Source organism: Suillus subalutaceus (assembly GCF_016647625.1).
Source record: "Suillus subalutaceus strain FC151 chromosome Unknown DFJ58scaffold_39, whole genome shotgun sequence".
In the NCBI taxonomy this organism is placed as follows: domain Eukaryota; kingdom Fungi; phylum Basidiomycota; class Agaricomycetes; order Boletales; family Suillaceae; genus Suillus; species Suillus subalutaceus.
This window is the reverse complement of record NW_024540288.1, coordinates 199,051-214,961: the sequence shown is the minus strand read 5'-3', so window position 1 is coordinate 214,961 and position 15,911 is coordinate 199,051. Positions and strand designations below refer to the sequence as shown.

Here is a 15,911-nt window from a genome sequence, read left to right as displayed (position 1 = left end):
CGTTGACAGGCTGGTTTCAGAATTATTTGATGTACAGACAAGACAGCATTAGTCTCGCGTGGTTTGCGTGAACAATTTCGGGGCAGGTGCGGAAGTTGGGAGACGCAAAAGACTTGTGCAAACTCGTACAACAGATTTTAAATTCACAGAAGGATCAATCGAGAGAAATGTCATAGTGTAAGTATCTTATTCAAGATACCCTAATCAAGAATGAACCGCAGCTTTGCGCCATTTGCTACACGTGTCCAAACATCGATAGCTTCATACTGGAAGCGGGTGTCAGAAAAGCCTTGTCATCAGGGGCATATATACTCACCTCCGCAATGGTATCATTAAGCTGCGCCTCGGTATATCCAGCACCCAACACACGGGACCGAACATCAATAAGAGCGAGTTCTTCCCCATCGTCCTCATCTTCGTCCGAGTCGACCTCCATGTCGCGTTCCCCGCCGGGGCCTCGACCAAACCTCTTCTGTCTCTTTCTCCGTTTCCTCCCGCCCTCGTTCGACATGCTTTTGATGAGCCTGAAGATCTGACTGACAACAGACCGATCAGGCTCATACTCCTTGTCATCATCATCGTGCAGGCTCTCTTTGCTGCATTCCATAAGCCGGAGTGCCTCGTCGACATCATCCCGCTGCACGGTGTCTGCGAAGCGCAGGCGTGCGAGAGATTGTGCGAGACGGAGCACACCGAGGAGTGTACGCGCGGAAGTGTAAGTATGGGATCTCTTTTGTGCGGCCTCGTCTTTCGAGAGCTTGCGAAGGCGGACATAGGAGTCGACGATGTAGCTAGAGACGTCCGAGGGAACGGTAGGACGGCGTTGGCGAGCTTGGGCAATGTAGTGCCTGCCAGGCAGCTCGTTAAATTCGAATGAACGTCTTGAACGCCAATGCTCACCTCATAAGGACTGGGTCAACAACATCGTACTCAAGCTCTGGATGGGAGTTGAACATGTGCACATGGGTTACATGTTGCGCCAGTCGCTCATCGTCTTCTCTGGTCGGTTTGTCCAGGATGAGGAATAAAAGATCAAACCGAGATAGGAGCGCAGCAGGCAGATTGATGTTTTCGACAGGCGATACTTTCGGGTTATACCGGCCATACAGAGGGTTCGCGGCCGCAAGTATGGACGTGCGAGCATTCAGTGTCGTTGATATTCCAGCTTTTGAGATGGAGATTGTTTGCTGTTCCATAACTTCGTGGATCGCAGTTCTGTCTGTTTCCTCCATCTTGTCAAATTCGTCGATGCAACAAATGCCGTTGTCGGCGAGAACCAGGGCACCACCCTCTTCAGTATTGTCAGACAAAGCATTTAAGCAAGACCGAAAGAGACTCACCAAGAACCATCTCATCGGTAACCGGGTCTCTCATGACCGCGGCTGTAAGACCAACTCCTGATGAACCTTTACCCGTGGTGTAGACTCCTCGGGGGGCGATCTTCGAGATATACTTCAGGAGCTGCGACTTGGCCACACCAGGATCACCCATCAGGCACATATTGAGGTCGCCACGAATCTTCATCCCGTCACCCATCGTCTTTGTTACACCCCCCACAAGTAACAGCAACAAGGCTTTCTTCACATCAGTATGTCCATATATTTCGGGCGCGATATTCTGGGCAAGCTTGTTGTATAGCGACGGGTCTGCTTGCATCTCCGCGATCTGTGCCTGTATTTGTGGTGTCATCTCCATTTCACTGTATTGCTTCTTGAGCTGGTGGATATGGTGTCCTTCGAGGTAGGTGTCCGTGAGCAGTCCAGCTCGGATAGCTTGGAATCCTGTGTAGGGAATGGGGAGGAAGATACCTCCGAGGTGAATAACATCACCTGGGTTCATTTGACGCGTCAGGTTGCCGTGCACGTGTATAGTCATGGATCGGGGTATGTGTCCTACTGGCACTTGGTCGGCCTGGAAATTGTTGGTGCCAATACAAAATCAGGTATCCATGGCTCACCATCTCTTGAATTTTAACTTCTTGGAAAGGACTAAACCGACATGCTCGAGTCTGCATGTGAAGGGAGCCACGTATGCCGTTCTTCTTGCATTCCTGTTCGTTTGGACAGTCCGCAATGGGAGAGAAGGTTTTGCTAGATATCTGCTGGAATGTTTCGGACCCGCAAACATCGCAAGTGTAGGCGTTCACAAGGAGCAATGGCTTGACCTCTGACACGCGAGTAACGATGCCCCGAACAGTGATCAGCCTGCCAAGATAGGTTCCCTTAACGTCTCGGACGGCCAGAGCAACGTCGGACCGAAGAGGCTGGAAATAAAGGTTGCTTGAATGAAACGTCAGCTCTCGAACGAACATCGGCATCACCACGTACTATCGCCGCAAGAGATGGTTGGGGAAGCCCTCTTGGCTGCCTTCAGTCTGCTCATTCCGTTCTCGCCTTTGGTGCAGGATGACATCAATGACTTCATCATGTTCACTGATGTCCTTGGTTGGAGGCGGCATGAGCTTGTCCACGGCTTCACTGAAAAGCGCGACGTAGCGCCGAGTGTTGTTTCGTATCCGAGATACCAGTTCAGCGACCGTTTTTTCGTGCTTTACGGAAGATCAACACATGTAGAACATCAGAAAAAATGTGGAGATCTGGTACCTGATGAATGTCTTCCATGTCAATGGTGAGCATCTGCTGCTCACGGTTTGCTATGCGTTGCTGATGAATCAAACGTTGAGTAAAGACGCGTCCCAATTACTGCATTACACGTACAAGCTGCTGCATGTATTTGAGACCTTTCCTGCTAGCGCCTTGCTGATCATCCTCGTCATCGCTGAGCGCCATATCTGCAAAACCGTCGTCCCATTGCTTGTGTGTACCCACATATGTGGATAAAAAGTTCTGTATTTTATCTGTAAATACATTAGCTTTGTCACCTATTTATGGAGCAAACATACCTAGTTCATCGTCGTAATTAACGGGTATGTTGAGCACCGGGAGAGACATTGTGTGCTGTTGGTACTTAGTCGCGTCTCAAAGGCGCGTCTGTCACAACTAGGAGAGGACGTGACATTTGTTGTCACGTTCAATCTAAACACGTCACGTGACTCGTTAAGTTGGTTTCGGAAGATCATTGTTGTCGCGGTTCTCGATGTGAGCGCCAAGGAAATTAAGCGGACAATATTTGTTTACACCCGAAATATGATCTACTGCATGAGTTGGGGACACCAAGTTCTGCCGTTCTGCCAGAACGGCAATAATCTGCCAACAACACTATGAAGGGGTCGACTCCTACCCTCGACGCTTCGAAATATATTGCCTCTGCTGGCTCTACCGGATGATCTAGCCATCCGTCTTAATACGTAAGCCACGCACATAAATGTATATCATAATCCTTTGGACCACTTCGCTGACATCAGCACCAGCAGACTTCCATTCATCGACCAGTGAGCCTAATTTCAAGCGCACGCAATGGAAGGTAAGTAACAGCTGAAAATGCTGCTGCGAGCTGTGCGTAATCTTGTGAGCGAATCAATGTTCAGACGACCAAAGATAATGCACACCTCAAACCCGATCTCTGCTCCTACCATCTCTCCAAGTGGGCCTGTGTACAACGCCTACGAACAAATTGATGTGTGAGTGCACATGGATGGACTGATGCAGCACCGATGACCCGCCTGTGACATCCCAACGACAGCACCTGCGACACCAAAGCACCCCGCAAGGATACCCGCTACGCCTACTGGTAGTCTTAAGAAGTGAGGAGAGGATGACGAGGTCACGATCTTCATCCAACAGAACCACTGGCAGCTGAACTTACTTTGATGGCGTATCGTAATCATCCAAGTTGTACCCACCAAGTGGTCCGTTTTTCCGCCGGAAGATGAAGTGTTCCTCAGCTACGATCACAATGAAGAATGCCGTCCAGTCACTGAGAATTCTGAGGAAATTGGAAAGGATGGTAATAAAATGCTCGTGGCCTGCGATACCAGCAACAGTGTACACCACGAAGGCTAGCAGTACCCAGAAGAAGCGCGGAATAATGGCGAACGGGCGTCCAAGTGCCTGCATGGACAAGCCCGCGGAGTAAGTATTCGGGATGTTGTTGGCACTATGACTGGTTTAGTGTGAACAGGCAAAGGCATTTACCCATTCTTACATGAGAGAAAGCGCGAGCAGGACGAGGATAAACTGGCCGAAATGACCCAATGGCGAGAGGACCTGCGCAACAAGGCCACCCGTTGAACCGCCTCTGAACGCTGCGACGTATGCAGGGTCCGTGATGGTCATAAGGGCGGTGCCGAGAATCACGACAAAGCAAATAGGGATGAACAAGCCGAAGAACGTAAGCAGAAATACGCGCATAGGTGGTGTATCGGCGGGAAGCCGACAGTTAAAGTCCGCCGCGACTGGCGCCCACTGGTAATCGTTTACATGACGATTTCAAGTTAGCAATCGTCGAGCGAATATAAATGGTGATTAAACCCACCCCAGTGAATAAGCCGAATACGATCCCGCCGAAGCTGAGAATGTCTGCTGAGAGGGCGTGCCCTGTGTCCCCAAGTGGCTTTTGCACGTTGATGTCATATCCGGCTTTTCCGCCAAGACCCCAAAGGAAGAGCATGCTGATCAGGGTAATTATCCATGCATAGCGCTCGTAGACGTGCACCATGTTGTACCCGACAATGCACGGGATGAGGGAGCACACACCAATGATGATGATTCCAACTATGGACGGAAGGGTACCAGGGATGATGTTGGACAGGGTTTGACCTCCAAGAATAACAGTCGTCGTGGCAAAGCCAAGCCTAGACAAGGCTCAGCAAAATAAACATGATCGAGAATGAACGCACTGCGTGAGGATGTTGAGGACTGAGTAGATGGTACAACCGAGATATCCCGAGCTGAAACGGGTGATGATCATAGTGCGGAGGCCCGTTATGGGGCCGAGGGTAGCAACAAACGCTGTCGCGACGGCCCCGAGAGCGCCGAAGCAGAGGATAGTAGCTACAGCATGACTTGGGAGAATAAGTGTGGTTGCGACACCATGCCCGCCCGAGTGACCCACCCGAAACTCAAAGTAAAAGTTGACTGTGCGAGCACGCCGATGGGAATCATATCAAACACTGTGTTAACAGACCTACACCAACGTCAAGTAATAGCTCGAATATCGGTGACGCAGACTGACCACCACATTAGGATGCTGCACTGAGCTCAGATCAGGCATACGAGTAGAACTCGGATACGTACTTATTCCAGGCATTTTTCGACTCGCGCTGGTTTTCTGGCATACGCTCTACTCCACGGGCTTCGACACCGCTTGCAAAGAGTCTCGATAGAAGGGGTCCCAATTTACCAAAACGCCTTACGATCACGCGATCTGGCGCTGCTTCGATCACGTACACATCTTTAGTATCTTCAAGTCCGGCGACAGATTTCTCCTCATCATCTGGGTAATGGCCTGGGGAGGCAGACATGGCGGTTTTCGGGGAGATATGCAGAATGACAAGGGCACGGCAGGAATGTCAAGTGTACAGTTACGAAGTATTTGAACAGTGCATTGTGAAGAGGGCCATGCTGGCGATGCGCTGGCGTCCATTGAATGCGTCAGCCATTCAATAGTCAAAAGAGCCCCAGAGTGTGTGTTTTTCGGTAATAAGTCGACTAGTAGTCGAAGCGTGTTGCCCCAATGAGTTGCTTCAACAATATGCGCCACAACGCGGCGTTGAGGACTGCCGATCTGCCCGACCAACCAAACAGCACCGGAACCGGTCCGCAACTCGCAATATCAATTTGAAAGTTTTGCACCAGATTGAAAGACTTAACTGCACGGTATGATAAAGGCAGCATCAGTCAAATAACCTGCTCGAGGTCACATTTGGGTCCGGAGAATAACCCACATCATGTCCAATCATGTCTCGCCGACACGAGCCTGTTCTCATTGCAGGCGTTTACGTCCTATCTTCTGCTCTGGAGTCCTCAATTCGGCGCTGCCCCAAAATGATCCCCCGTGTGAAGTTCATCACTTTAGCGCCTGTAAACCAATCGGTAAGAGAAGGGATATATTATGAAATTTGACAGAATTAATGACCACTGGTGGTGGACGCATAACGTAAGGTTCCTACCATTGAATCGCGACAGCTGCAGCGTCGCAAGTAGACCCCCCACTGCAATATGGTGACTACGATGCAGAGGATTTCGGGGATTTGGCAGCAGGCTACCCATACCATAGCAAGCAACGTCTGTTTTTGCAGGCATTTCGTTCCATTTGTCGTTCTGAACTCCAGGTGGAGGACGATTGTTGGCAAAGAGTGTCGGCGACCATCATTTGCCTTTAGTTGCAGCAGGCAAATCATGATGCTGACTCAGTGAACCCAGAACCCAAGACCGCCAATAGCGACTCTGATACAGAGAGAGTTAAGGAGATTTTAAGCAGCCTACCTACACTCTCAGAACAAGGGGATAGCAGCGCTGCTAATCTGTTTCAGGCGATAGGTACATTTTTCATGCTGAGCTCCAGATCTCGGAGGACTGTTGTTAGCAACGTGAGCTCGTCAACGATCATCCTGCACCTGCAGGGTTGCCAGGGCGTCGCTGCAAGAAGGCCAGTAAATCGATGGCAACCCCGATCTGGAAGTTCGAGCGTTCCGGGGAGCCCAACACCATGCCACGCAACGATGGCGGTAGCGTTGCGTGTCAGTTTCACATAATTGCTTCCAATTTCATTCCAAGCTCCAGGTACTTACCAGTTAAAGACCTGTTATTTCAACCCTTTAAGTGACACCTAGAGCTGGACCATTGAGATCAAACGGGGAACTCAAAGTAGAACGTTGAACGCCCAACGCCCATGCCCAGCGCCAAATGCAAAACTCCCAGCATCCAAATGCCCAAGCATTCTCCAAGCATACTTCGAGCTTTGGGGCTAGACTCTGGATTTCTGCATAGGCACGCCACTAGAACTCCACCTGGGGTTCTCCGGTTCGCCGATCATTTACAATTTACATTAGCTAATCGTAAATTTCCACAGTTGAACAGACTTAGCAAAAACACTATTCCGACAAATCAGAACATGGCAATTTCATGCTAGCACACGCGTCATAGTGGGAACTCTCCATCCAGTAGGAATGTCCATAGAGCGTCTGGTCTCTTGTAGTCATGATGCACAATGCTCACTAGCCACCGCTCCTTGCGAACAGAATTCAATAACTCTCTTTCTTCGGATCCTGGTGGGTAGAAGGAGGCCCACTCAGCCCAGATAGAGAATGCTTCATCCTACATTGATATTATCAGTACAACCACGAGCAGAATGAGTCTGAAGGCAACGCATACCTTCCATGTCAGGAAAGATTCGCGCTCGATTATGGTCGTCTGAGTAATTTCCTGCCCGGGAAACATACCCCAAGTAACCGCGTTCCTGCCGTCGTCGGGTACGTTACTTCTACATTCTCCCTGTACCCGTGTGAGTCCGCGAAAATGGTGCAACATTCGTGGGAATGCTCACTTGCAGATTCCCGGCGAAATAGTGCACCCAGCCTTGCCCCTCTTCCTCGATCTTCTTCTCAATATTCGCTAGATCTTGCTCTTCCACGAAAAACTCCACAAACCCTTTTTGATAAACATACCCACCTCTCGGACCCCACCCAAAAATTTCATCCGTAGAGGACGCTCCGTCTACTGCGGGTTGCGAGCAAACCGTCCACCACCCGCGCTTCGTGAGCTGCTCGAGGTACGGCAGGATTGTCAACGACTCTGGAGAAAGTGGTAAGGAGGAAAATGGGGACGATGACACCTCAGAATGAAGGTAGCGTAGGACGAGTGAAGTAAGGTCATCAGTACTTTTGGGATGACCCCATTCGCTAAGACCTTCATACTGCTGGAAAGACCGTCAGCAAGCTAGTTGGGCTGGGCAGAAAGACAATTCGCACACACAAGCCACTACCACCCCACTGATCTTGAGCACCGAACGCAGGACTCTTGTAGTCACCGAAACGACCGTTCGGGAAATCATCCCATGTCGCTGCATTATTCAGTTCCCCTCGGCCGGGATCTGGGTCCAAGGTTTGCTTAAACGTCAGTGCATTTGTTGCTGTGTTTGTTGCTGTGGTGGGATCGATGACCAAATCGGAGGAGTTAGCGAGCTGCACATGGATCATCGGTCCTGGCGCATCCTGAGATTACAATCAGCGACTTGATCTTAATAATATATTAACGAGACTTGCAGCGATCAATCTGTTCTTCATTGTCGGGCTGCCGCCTGCCCACTGCAGTTTCTCTATCACAAGCTGGACACTCTTCTCGAGGTTTAGAGTGCAAAAGTGAATTCCTTTGACTGTTCCTGTGGAGGTAATCTTCCGAATGATGTCAACAGCAAGCCCTACACCATAGTCCTTGACAAGCTGGTCATCATGCTGTCCCCTAATGAGTAGGGTAATGTGACTTCAAATTGGAGTACTTACACAGATAGGCTCCAGAGCAGTCATGACGGAGGGGGGAACCTTGACTCCGCATAGCTTGATCAAGCGCAAAAAGGAAGAATATGTCTGAATAGGCATGACGCCGGGTATAATTGGTACAGTGATGCCTGCGATCCGATCAGAAGGAAATAAATGACACTATGAGTTGCTACTAACCTTTTGCTCTGACTTTGTCGACCCATTCGAGAAACGGATCTGCGTCATAAAATAGTTGCGTGACGATGAAATCTGCTCCGGCATCAACCTTCTCTTTCAGGACATTTAAACTACTGTCTTCATCGGTCTCACGGTCTGGGTGACCCTCGGGGTAGGCTATCACGCGTATGTCAGTAATAAGGAGTTCAAAGCTAATGACCCTTACCTGCAACACCAATACAAAAATGGGAGGAAAACTCTGGAGAAGAACGGATGTATTTCACCAGGTCAATCCCACAAGTAAATTGAGAGTCGACAGGCGTCCAAAGTTCGGTTCCTCGAGATGGATCTTGCGTATAACATCAGCAACACGAAAAATGTCTCAAACGAGAACCGCGGTACTCACCACCACGCAACGCGAGTATATTCTGTATTCCCCGTGCTTTGGCAGCCTGTTAAGGCAGTGTTAACCGTGGTCCGGAGATTCGTGGGAAGCAACTCACCCTAAGAGCATCATCCACCATCCCTGGGACCATATTTGTGCATGTCAAGTGCAAAACAGTGTCAATCCCATAATCTGATTGGGTCAGACCTGCAAGGTCAATGCTTCGTTCTCTCGTTGAACCCCCAGCTCCCCATGTTACACTTATCGCAAGGGGGTTTAGAGTTGACAGGCGTGATATACGTGGAATCAGATTCTCGAACCCCTGATATAGATTTTGAAGGATGCACATAATAAGGAAACACCACACACGAACCTGGTCAGTCCGAGGGGGAAAGAACTCAAAGGTGTAGAAAGGACGCGACGAGTTATACGTCGCAATCTTGTCTGAAAGTTTCATTGCATGCCCTATCCAAAATACGCGGAAATCAAGTTAGGTTGGTTGCAGAGCCTCGAGGACCGAGGTTGATAGCGGTGATGATTTTTAGTATACCACGTGGCTGACATACACTGTAATAATGGAGCAAACATGGATAAACACACTGCCATGATAGAGCTCAACGAGGCCGTGACTTTCACATCCAGAGGTCTTAATTAGCAGGCACTTGGCAAGCCGATCGCCTTGTTGTATCATTGTTGTAAACGGTTTAGTAATAGGCCAGGCTTGTACCCCACCAATGGACGCTCCATCAACACCCGCAACCGCCGACTTCTCTTCGACGCCCCCGAAACGGACCAAAATTGTCCTTCTTGGCGACCAGAGTGTTGGGAAGACCAGTCTCATCACCAGGTCAGCTGCAGTGGATCCTGGGCCCGTCTCATATGCTGACATTGGCGTAGATTCATGTACGACACGTTTGACAACACCTACCAGGCCACCATCGGTATTGACTTCCTGAGCAAGACTATGTACCTGGAGGACCGGACAGTGCGGTTACAGTTGTGGGACACTGCCGGACAGGTGCGTATGATGTGCGGCAGTTGGTTGTGTTGGTAGTTATTGGCTGATCTGTATTGCTTCAGGAACGCTTCCGTTCACTAATACCATCGTACATTCGAGATTCGTCTGTAGCTATAGTCGTGTATGATATCACTAGTGAGTAAGTTTAGTTCACATGGTGTGACAGGTGCTAAATACTGGAAAGATCGTCAATCCTTCCTTTCAACGTCAAAATGGATAGACGACGTTCGGTCAGAACGGGGGAACGATGTCATCATTGTACTCGTCGGTAACAAGGCCGATTTGTCAGAGAAACGGTTCGTCGAAGGATTTCCTTTCATCTGTAACACGAAGTCGTCTGACACAGCAATTAGCCAAGTCACTATAGAGGAGGCAACTGCAAAATCGACACAAATGAACATCATGTTCATGGAAACGTCAGCAAAAGCTGGACATAACGTAAAGAGCTTGTTCAAGAAGATTGCTCTATCATTACCTGGGATGGAGAAAGAAGGCCAAGCAGATGCTCAGAATACAAGTATGCTTCTCGTGCGGTATCGCTGATTCAAGAATTGACCTTTCGTTGTAGAAATTGATGTTACGACACAGCAGGCTGCCGCCGTACCAGAGGCATCACAGTGCAATTGTTGATTCAGTGTTTTCCATGGGATGATACGTACTACCCCTTCACGATACCTATTTTGCTTGCCCGTGTTGCACACAAGTATGTTCTGCTAATCATTTGTGACACAATGCAACAAACTGTCTCATTTCCCACTGTTAACCCCATCAACCGCGATTCATCGTGTTTCCCGCTCCACGCGGATTAGCATCCTTGAACTGTGCCCATTGTTCGTCTTTTTGCCGTTTCTCTTCCGATTTCATATCACCAAAGACTGTACCGTCCGTTTCGGAGTCCATCGCCAGTTGTTCTGACGACGTTGGCTGTTCCTCAGATTGTGGGCTGCGCAGATTAATTAGTGTGTGTAAGTAACTGAAATGGTGAGAACTTACCCTCCCCCTGTGAGTATGTTGCCGCGTTCTTGTTCGATTTTGAGGTACTCGTCAATACTCATCGTTGGCAGGCGGTGACCAGGCCCGAAGACCTGAGATTGCAGACGTGTGCGATCTGATGCACCCGCGGGAAGGATAGTAAATGGCCTTAGGGGCTATCATGACGTTCAACTTCGTTGGGCGGTGGTAATGCAATGCTTTTGTACCTTCCCGCTAGAGTCAAGTAATGGTCCGCTCTCACCGACAGGAGATTTTGTGTCCAGTTTCCACATGTCATCTTGTTCCTTCAGTTGATTTTTCCTGTCGTCTGAGGCTGGACCAGGCCTGGGAGGAGGTGGGGCGTTACGTAGGAGTTCGAGCTCCTGATCCATGCTCTCGAGTTGAGAGTACGCTTGGGCATAGTTTAATCGTAGTAGTAGTAATACTGCTTCCCGAAGGATCTCATCTGTCTCTGAATCATCCTCGTCGTCGTCATCACTCACTTGAGGAGTAACGGTTGACGGGAGTAACGACCGGATAAGATCAAAATCAGCCTGGGACAGGTCGCCGATGGGCATCTGTTTCCGTCGTCTTCGCACAGCTTCGATTCGCGCACGCAAATCCTTCTCAGCCTTGAACTGCTTGATCTTGACTTCTCGCCGTTTGGCCGCGTCCTTCATGGAAGATGCGTTTTGTGCGTACAACGCACGATCCACCTCGGGTACTAAGCAATAAGTATCCAAATCATGGATGAATAATCTTAGATGGACCTGATCACAGGTTAAGAGCTTTTGATTGTGCAATTGAAATAGAGAATTCACTTGTGTTTGCTTGAGAACAGTCATGCGCTCGTCCCTATCTGTCGTCTTCATGCGATTCTGCACCTCAGCAAGAACATAACGTGCAAACAAGTACACAAGATTCCTTGTGGATATATCCTCAAGAACCTCGTTGGAACTGAACAATGAAAGGGCTGCGACGCGCCGGTCCAGCTCCTTGAGATCAGTTACGGCTGATTGGATTAGTTCCTTTATAGTATTGTCAGATAACGATAAACGACATGTCGTCCAGGACGGAAGCGTACCTGTGTTTCGTCGTCGACAGTGGGCAGATTTGCGGCCTTTGAGGCTGTTGCAAGCGCCCTGGAGAACAGAGTTGGCAAGGGAAGTGTGCTGGTCATGGTGAGAGTTTCCCGGGGTCCTGCCAGGGTCATCATACGTATAACTCTATATATTTGAAGTGCCTGGGGGTCAACCCGCGTTACATCGCGTCTCAGTACATTTCCGAACTCAGTTTGCAATTTCTTCATCTCTTAGCTTTAATTATCGACTTAGCAGATCTCCTCTGTGCGCACGCTTTGCGCATTCCAACGAAGTCATGAAAAGAATATCCGTGGCGGAAACATCCTCTCCAAAGAGACTTCGCCTGGAGGACAACCTCACGCTATTCGATGAAACACGTCGAAAGAGTGCAACTGACCTCCTCGACCCCGCGACAGATGAAACCAACAATATCGAAGCCAAAATTCACATGATTTTTCCTTGTATCAGTAAAACACGCCAGGTGAACGTTGAGATGCACGAACATGGCGACACTTACCGCTTTCTCGTTATCATTTCGTCCAAAGTCGATGAATTACTTCCCTTCCCATTCGCTGTTAATGACAGAATCTGCCTTTCTCTCAAGGGCGCGCAGATTCGGCCGAGGGCACAATCTTCTTCCCCTTACTATCTACCCGTCGCGCTCGTATTCAAAGATGGGATCGCGGCCATGCTCATGTCGGGACCCTTAGCAGGGAAGGTATTCAGTACTTGGGAAGGTGATTTTTAATGTTATGTCAAGTCCACAAAATTAATTGATGTTGACACGACCTTCCTAACATCTAGTAGACTGGTATAGCGCTACCGGCAACATTCCCCGCGTCAGAGACATTGCCCGACAACATTGCAGAGAAGAACCCACGCCTGTCCTTGCGTCCCATCAGCATCTCGATCCATCAGCTACTAATCTTCCTCAATCTGGCGTGCAGCCACCGGAAAAGGAGCTCACAAGACAACAGAAGCGCAGGCGGAAAAAGCAAGCACTGAAGTCAGTCGTTCTTGAGACCGGACGTGAATCAGGCGGGCATGAGATAGCGGGACCCCAAGCCGAGGCGGTTGCTTCACGAGCACCATCATCGCCCCCCACTGATGTGCAGTCAGCACCACAAGTACCCTCCAACGAGCGCACAAGCTCGGGCTCTGAACAGACCAGTTCGTCGTCGTCCAATAGGGCAACCCCAGTGGCGGTGATCGTGCACTCACCGCCTCCTGCCAACGATCTTGCGCGCAGTCATGGACCGCTGGCCATGAGGGCTGGAATGACTACGCAAGGGGTGAGTTTCGTGTTTTTAGAGAAGTTCACCGCAAGCTCATTCAAAATATGTCTGTAGGGAGATAAGTTCACACCAATCAGGAAGATTGAATCGGGACTGGGATTCTTCAACGTCATTGGTGTAGTTACGTCAACCAAGCCCCTGACACAAGCGCGCTCACAAGGTGGGATTCCGTCAGCGTTTATTGTTGGTTCATTGTTCATCGTGGTACTAGACTGGACCCGTAATTTCACCATCGTCGACCCGTCCTGCATGGAAGACGATGTGGATGTCGTGACTTATAATTTCAAGGTCAACTGTTTTCAGAAGAAGCACGCGGAGTGGCTCCCTCAGGCTGAAGTTGGCGATATAGTCCTCTTTCGCAGGCTGAAGGTATATATCAATCCCTTGTACCACTTTACCCTCACTCACGATATTTGCCCAGACCTCCCCGTTCTGTGGCGGTATCAATGGCGTAGGGTATTGGAATAAGTTGCGCTGGGCCACCTATGATACCCAAGCCCGGCGTTTCCGTGATCCTAACAGAAATGACGCCCTACATTCCGAGATACTAGACGATGGATTTGGGTATTCGTTCTCACCTTACTACAAGCCAAGTGAACAAGGCAAAGAAGCGGAGTACTGTGCTCAGCTTGCCGACTGGTGGCAAGCGATACATGCGAAAGAACAAGGTGTCACAACCGTGCAGTGTGCCCCACGCCCTTCGCGAGAGCATCACCTCATCTCTGAGGTCACCCCTGACACTGCTCCTCAAGGTTATTTCGATTGTACCGTCGAAGTGAGTCTATAGACGACTCTTCGTAAATGTGAAACTGATGAAAGCCTAGATTCTGTACAGCTATGAGAATACTGCTGGACCCCACACGCTGTATGTGACTGACTACACTGTGAACCCTCATACCAACCCACCGCAAGCAAACTGGTGCTCGCCGGAACTGTCAGCATACGTTTTCAAAATGGATATGTGGGATGGCGCAGGGATCCTCGCAAAGACGATGCAGCCCGGAGAGTTCTGGTACCCTCCCAAACGCACGCATGATGAGAGATTCCTATCTTCGTCTCCACGGTAAATTGGTGGAAACACATAAGTCAAAAAAGCTTGACGAGGTCGCAAATGGCGAGAACTTGCATTTTCGTGCATTGTTAGAGTAAGTGGTGTTGTTGGCCCAACAATCATATCACTCACGGTGTGTTCTCCAGGCGGAAAAAAGAAGTTTGAGCGAGAGGGAGGGGCGTCCGGCTCTTCTGCACGGTTTGACACCAAGTTGATTGAAGATATTGACGGAGAAGTAGCATTCTTCCACTGCACGGTTGAGGTGGGGTCGAATAAAGACTTCGTCGTTCACTTCATGACACGTTTCACAGGTTCTTCACGTTGATCTTGCCTCTGCGGAAGAGCCAGTTGTTTACGTCACAGATTACACATTCAATCCCGACCTCGCCAATCCAGTAGAGCCAGCACCCTGGGGTCTTGGCCTCGACCGCCGGATCGTCAAGATTGTTCTGGAGGGTGGGCAGAGAGTGAGGGCTCGTGACCTTCAGCCAGGCGCAATGTATAGAATCAAGAATCTGCGTTTGATCAAGAGGACAGGTATTAAGGGTGCCTTCGGGCGTTTAGGGGGCGATGAACGACTGATCATTGCAGCCAATGACCGCGAGAAGGAGGAAGTAAAAGCTCTTTTACAGTACGTCTTGGCGGGGCTGTTGACATTGCGCTAGTTACTGACACTCCACAACAGACGCAAGGAGAAGTGGAAGTTAGAAATGAAACGAGACAGGGTATCCATCGAACCAGCGGTCAATTCCAATGCAAAATCACGCCATCCTACTCCCGAGACCTCAGAGGATCTCACTTTGAAACAAGTTATCGCCAGCACCGTTTGTCCGAACACGTTTACCATCGTTGCGCGGGTGACCGATTTTCATCCTTTCGAACTGAACCAAGCCACGTACTTGCGGTGCACGAAGTGCAATACCAAGTCAGCTCAAGTCAATTCTTTCCGTAGGCGACGCTAATGTGTTCTGTAGCTTACGGCGTGCCTGGAAACGCTGTGTCGACTGCGATGACATGCTTGATACGCATTGCAAATGGTTCTACAACCTACTTTTCCATTTGGAAGATGATGAAGGCAACAATATCATTGTTTCTGCCTGCAACAAAGGGGTAAGTTTTGTGCCTCACTTTATACACCCTGCTGGGTTCTGAGCGGCTGCAAAGTGTAAACTTCTGTCCGGATTACCTCCTGTCGACTTGGAAGCGGATAAAGGTGCTTTCGATCGACTCGTAGCTAGGCTACAACCCGTGATTGGCAACCTCGTGCAAGTACATGACGCATATGCGAAGCCGATGGTCCTGCCAGTAGTTTCCCCGAAGATGCGCTTCACCGTCGAGAGTTGGATCGCGAAAGATGATCGATGGTATGGGCTTCTGGAGTGTACTCCACTTTGATCTTTCCTTTGGACTAATGGACTCCCTGATTGAGCTCGTAGAATATGTGTAATCAGTTGATAATCTGTATTATGTATAGCGCAGCTAATTGTTCTATATACTTAGATATCTTGTAATACGATAAACTGTCGGCGTCTGAGATCTGATCTTTGTGTACTT

At 49.5% G+C, this 15,911-nt stretch overlaps 7 protein-coding genes across 7 annotated transcripts; 3 read left to right on the top strand and 4 right to left on the bottom strand.

Moving 5' to 3' along the window:
- Positions 1–25: 25 nt before the first annotated feature.
- DFJ58DRAFT_702065 (DNA replication licensing factor MCM7) lies at positions 26–2,989 on the bottom strand. Its single transcript, XM_041383615.1, has 9 exons — positions 2,903–2,989; positions 2,718–2,857; positions 2,604–2,663; positions 2,328–2,548; positions 1,958–2,279; positions 1,341–1,911; positions 901–1,291; positions 317–848; positions 26–266 (listed from the first exon to the last, which is right to left on the bottom strand). Exons 1-9 carry the CDS (start codon positions 2,949–2,951, stop codon positions 201–203), a joined length of 2,352 nt encoding a protein of 783 aa, XP_041245030.1. The 5' UTR covers positions 2,952–2,989; the 3' UTR covers positions 26–200.
- Positions 2,990–3,120: 131 nt separating this feature from the next.
- DFJ58DRAFT_682802 (permease for cytosine/purines, uracil, thiamine, allantoin-domain-containing protein) lies at positions 3,121–5,597 on the bottom strand. The gene is made up of 10 exons (XM_041383251.1): positions 5,196–5,597; positions 5,134–5,148; positions 5,014–5,085; positions 4,799–4,963; positions 4,435–4,753; positions 4,105–4,364; positions 3,766–4,056; positions 3,623–3,695; positions 3,509–3,562; positions 3,121–3,453 (listed from the first exon to the last, which is right to left on the bottom strand). The coding sequence occupies exons 1-10, from the start codon at positions 5,420–5,422 to the stop codon at positions 3,382–3,384; spliced, it is 1,548 nt and encodes a 515-aa protein (XP_041245029.1). The 5' UTR covers positions 5,423–5,597; the 3' UTR covers positions 3,121–3,381.
- A 261-nt stretch (positions 5,598–5,858) lies between these two features.
- Positions 5,859–6,733, top strand: DFJ58DRAFT_840513 (uncharacterized protein; the record flags this gene model as incomplete). Its single annotated transcript, XM_041392622.1, has 4 exons — positions 5,859–5,993; positions 6,284–6,440; positions 6,524–6,640; positions 6,684–6,733. 4 exons carry the CDS (start codon positions 5,859–5,861, stop codon positions 6,731–6,733), a joined length of 459 nt encoding a protein of 152 aa, XP_041245028.1.
- On the bottom strand, positions 6,553–9,471 carry DFJ58DRAFT_782637 (methylenetetrahydrofolate reductase-domain-containing protein). Its single transcript, XM_041389856.1, has 11 exons — positions 9,313–9,471; positions 9,058–9,261; positions 8,961–9,006; positions 8,781–8,903; positions 8,576–8,731; positions 8,402–8,526; positions 8,165–8,353; positions 7,871–8,113; positions 7,447–7,818; positions 7,275–7,394; positions 6,553–7,217 (listed from the first exon to the last, which is right to left on the bottom strand). Exons 1-11 carry the CDS (start codon positions 9,394–9,396, stop codon positions 7,041–7,043), a joined length of 1,839 nt encoding a protein of 612 aa, XP_041245027.1. The 5' UTR covers positions 9,397–9,471; the 3' UTR covers positions 6,553–7,040.
- Positions 9,472–9,673: 202 nt separating this feature from the next.
- On the top strand, positions 9,674–10,587 carry DFJ58DRAFT_715888 (GTP binding protein; the record flags this gene model as incomplete). The annotated part of the gene is made up of 6 exons (XM_041384169.1): positions 9,674–9,786; positions 9,837–9,957; positions 10,020–10,092; positions 10,142–10,253; positions 10,311–10,474; positions 10,526–10,587. The coding sequence occupies 6 exons, from the start codon at positions 9,674–9,676 to the stop codon at positions 10,585–10,587; spliced, it is 645 nt and encodes a 214-aa protein (XP_041245026.1).
- On the bottom strand, positions 10,526–12,109 carry DFJ58DRAFT_877064 (TAP42-like protein; the record flags this gene model as incomplete). Its single annotated transcript, XM_041394468.1, has 5 exons — positions 10,526–10,900; positions 10,951–11,105; positions 11,157–11,699; positions 11,751–11,957; positions 12,014–12,109. The coding sequence occupies 5 exons, from the start codon at positions 12,107–12,109 to the stop codon at positions 10,726–10,728; spliced, it is 1,176 nt and encodes a 391-aa protein (XP_041245025.1). The 3' UTR covers positions 10,526–10,725.
- Positions 12,110–12,306: 197 nt separating this feature from the next.
- DFJ58DRAFT_726762 (uncharacterized protein) lies at positions 12,307–15,752 on the top strand (the record flags this gene model as incomplete). Its single annotated transcript, XM_041385403.1, has 10 exons — positions 12,307–12,748; positions 12,819–13,303; positions 13,361–13,675; positions 13,728–14,081; positions 14,131–14,369; positions 14,451–14,619; positions 14,669–14,988; positions 15,043–15,282; positions 15,332–15,467; positions 15,522–15,752. 10 exons carry the CDS (start codon positions 12,307–12,309, stop codon positions 15,750–15,752), a joined length of 2,931 nt encoding a protein of 976 aa, XP_041245024.1.
- Between the last annotated feature and the right edge of the window lie 159 nt (positions 15,753–15,911).

Excerpts from the sequence above, each read along its gene's own strand:
- DFJ58DRAFT_702065 (XM_041383615.1), bottom strand. The coding sequence starts at position 2,951 with ATGTCTCTCCCGGTGCTCAACATACCCGTTAATTACGACGATGAACTA. Across the intron at positions 2,664-2,717 it reads TCAAATACATGCAGCAGCTT|CAACGCATAGCAAACCGTGA; the intron begins GTACGTGTAATG and ends TTGATTCATCAG. Across the intron at positions 267-316 it reads TTAATGATACCATTGCGGAG|TATGAAGCTATCGATGTTTG; the intron begins GTGAGTATATAT and ends ACCCGCTTCCAG.
- DFJ58DRAFT_682802 (XM_041383251.1), bottom strand. The coding sequence starts at position 5,422 with ATGTCTGCCTCCCCAGGCCATTACCCAGATGATGAGGAGAAATCTGTC. Across the intron at positions 4,964-5,013 it reads ACTTTTACTTTGAGTTTCGG|TCATGCTGTAGCTACTATCC; the intron begins GTGGGTCACTCG and ends TATTCTCCCAAG. Across the intron at positions 3,696-3,765 it reads GATTACGATACGCCATCAAA|ACTACCAGTAGGCGTAGCGG; the intron begins GTAAGTTCAGCT and ends TCACTTCTTAAG.
- DFJ58DRAFT_782637 (XM_041389856.1), bottom strand. The coding sequence starts at position 9,396 with ATGAAACTTTCAGACAAGATTGCGACGTATAACTCGTCGCGTCCTTTC. Across the intron at positions 8,904-8,960 it reads TATACTCGCGTTGCGTGGTG|ATCCATCTCGAGGAACCGAA; the intron begins GTGAGTACCGCG and ends GTTATACGCAAG. Across the intron at positions 7,395-7,446 it reads ATTTCGCCGGGAATCTGCAA|GGAGAATGTAGAAGTAACGT; the intron begins GTGAGCATTCCC and ends ACACGGGTACAG.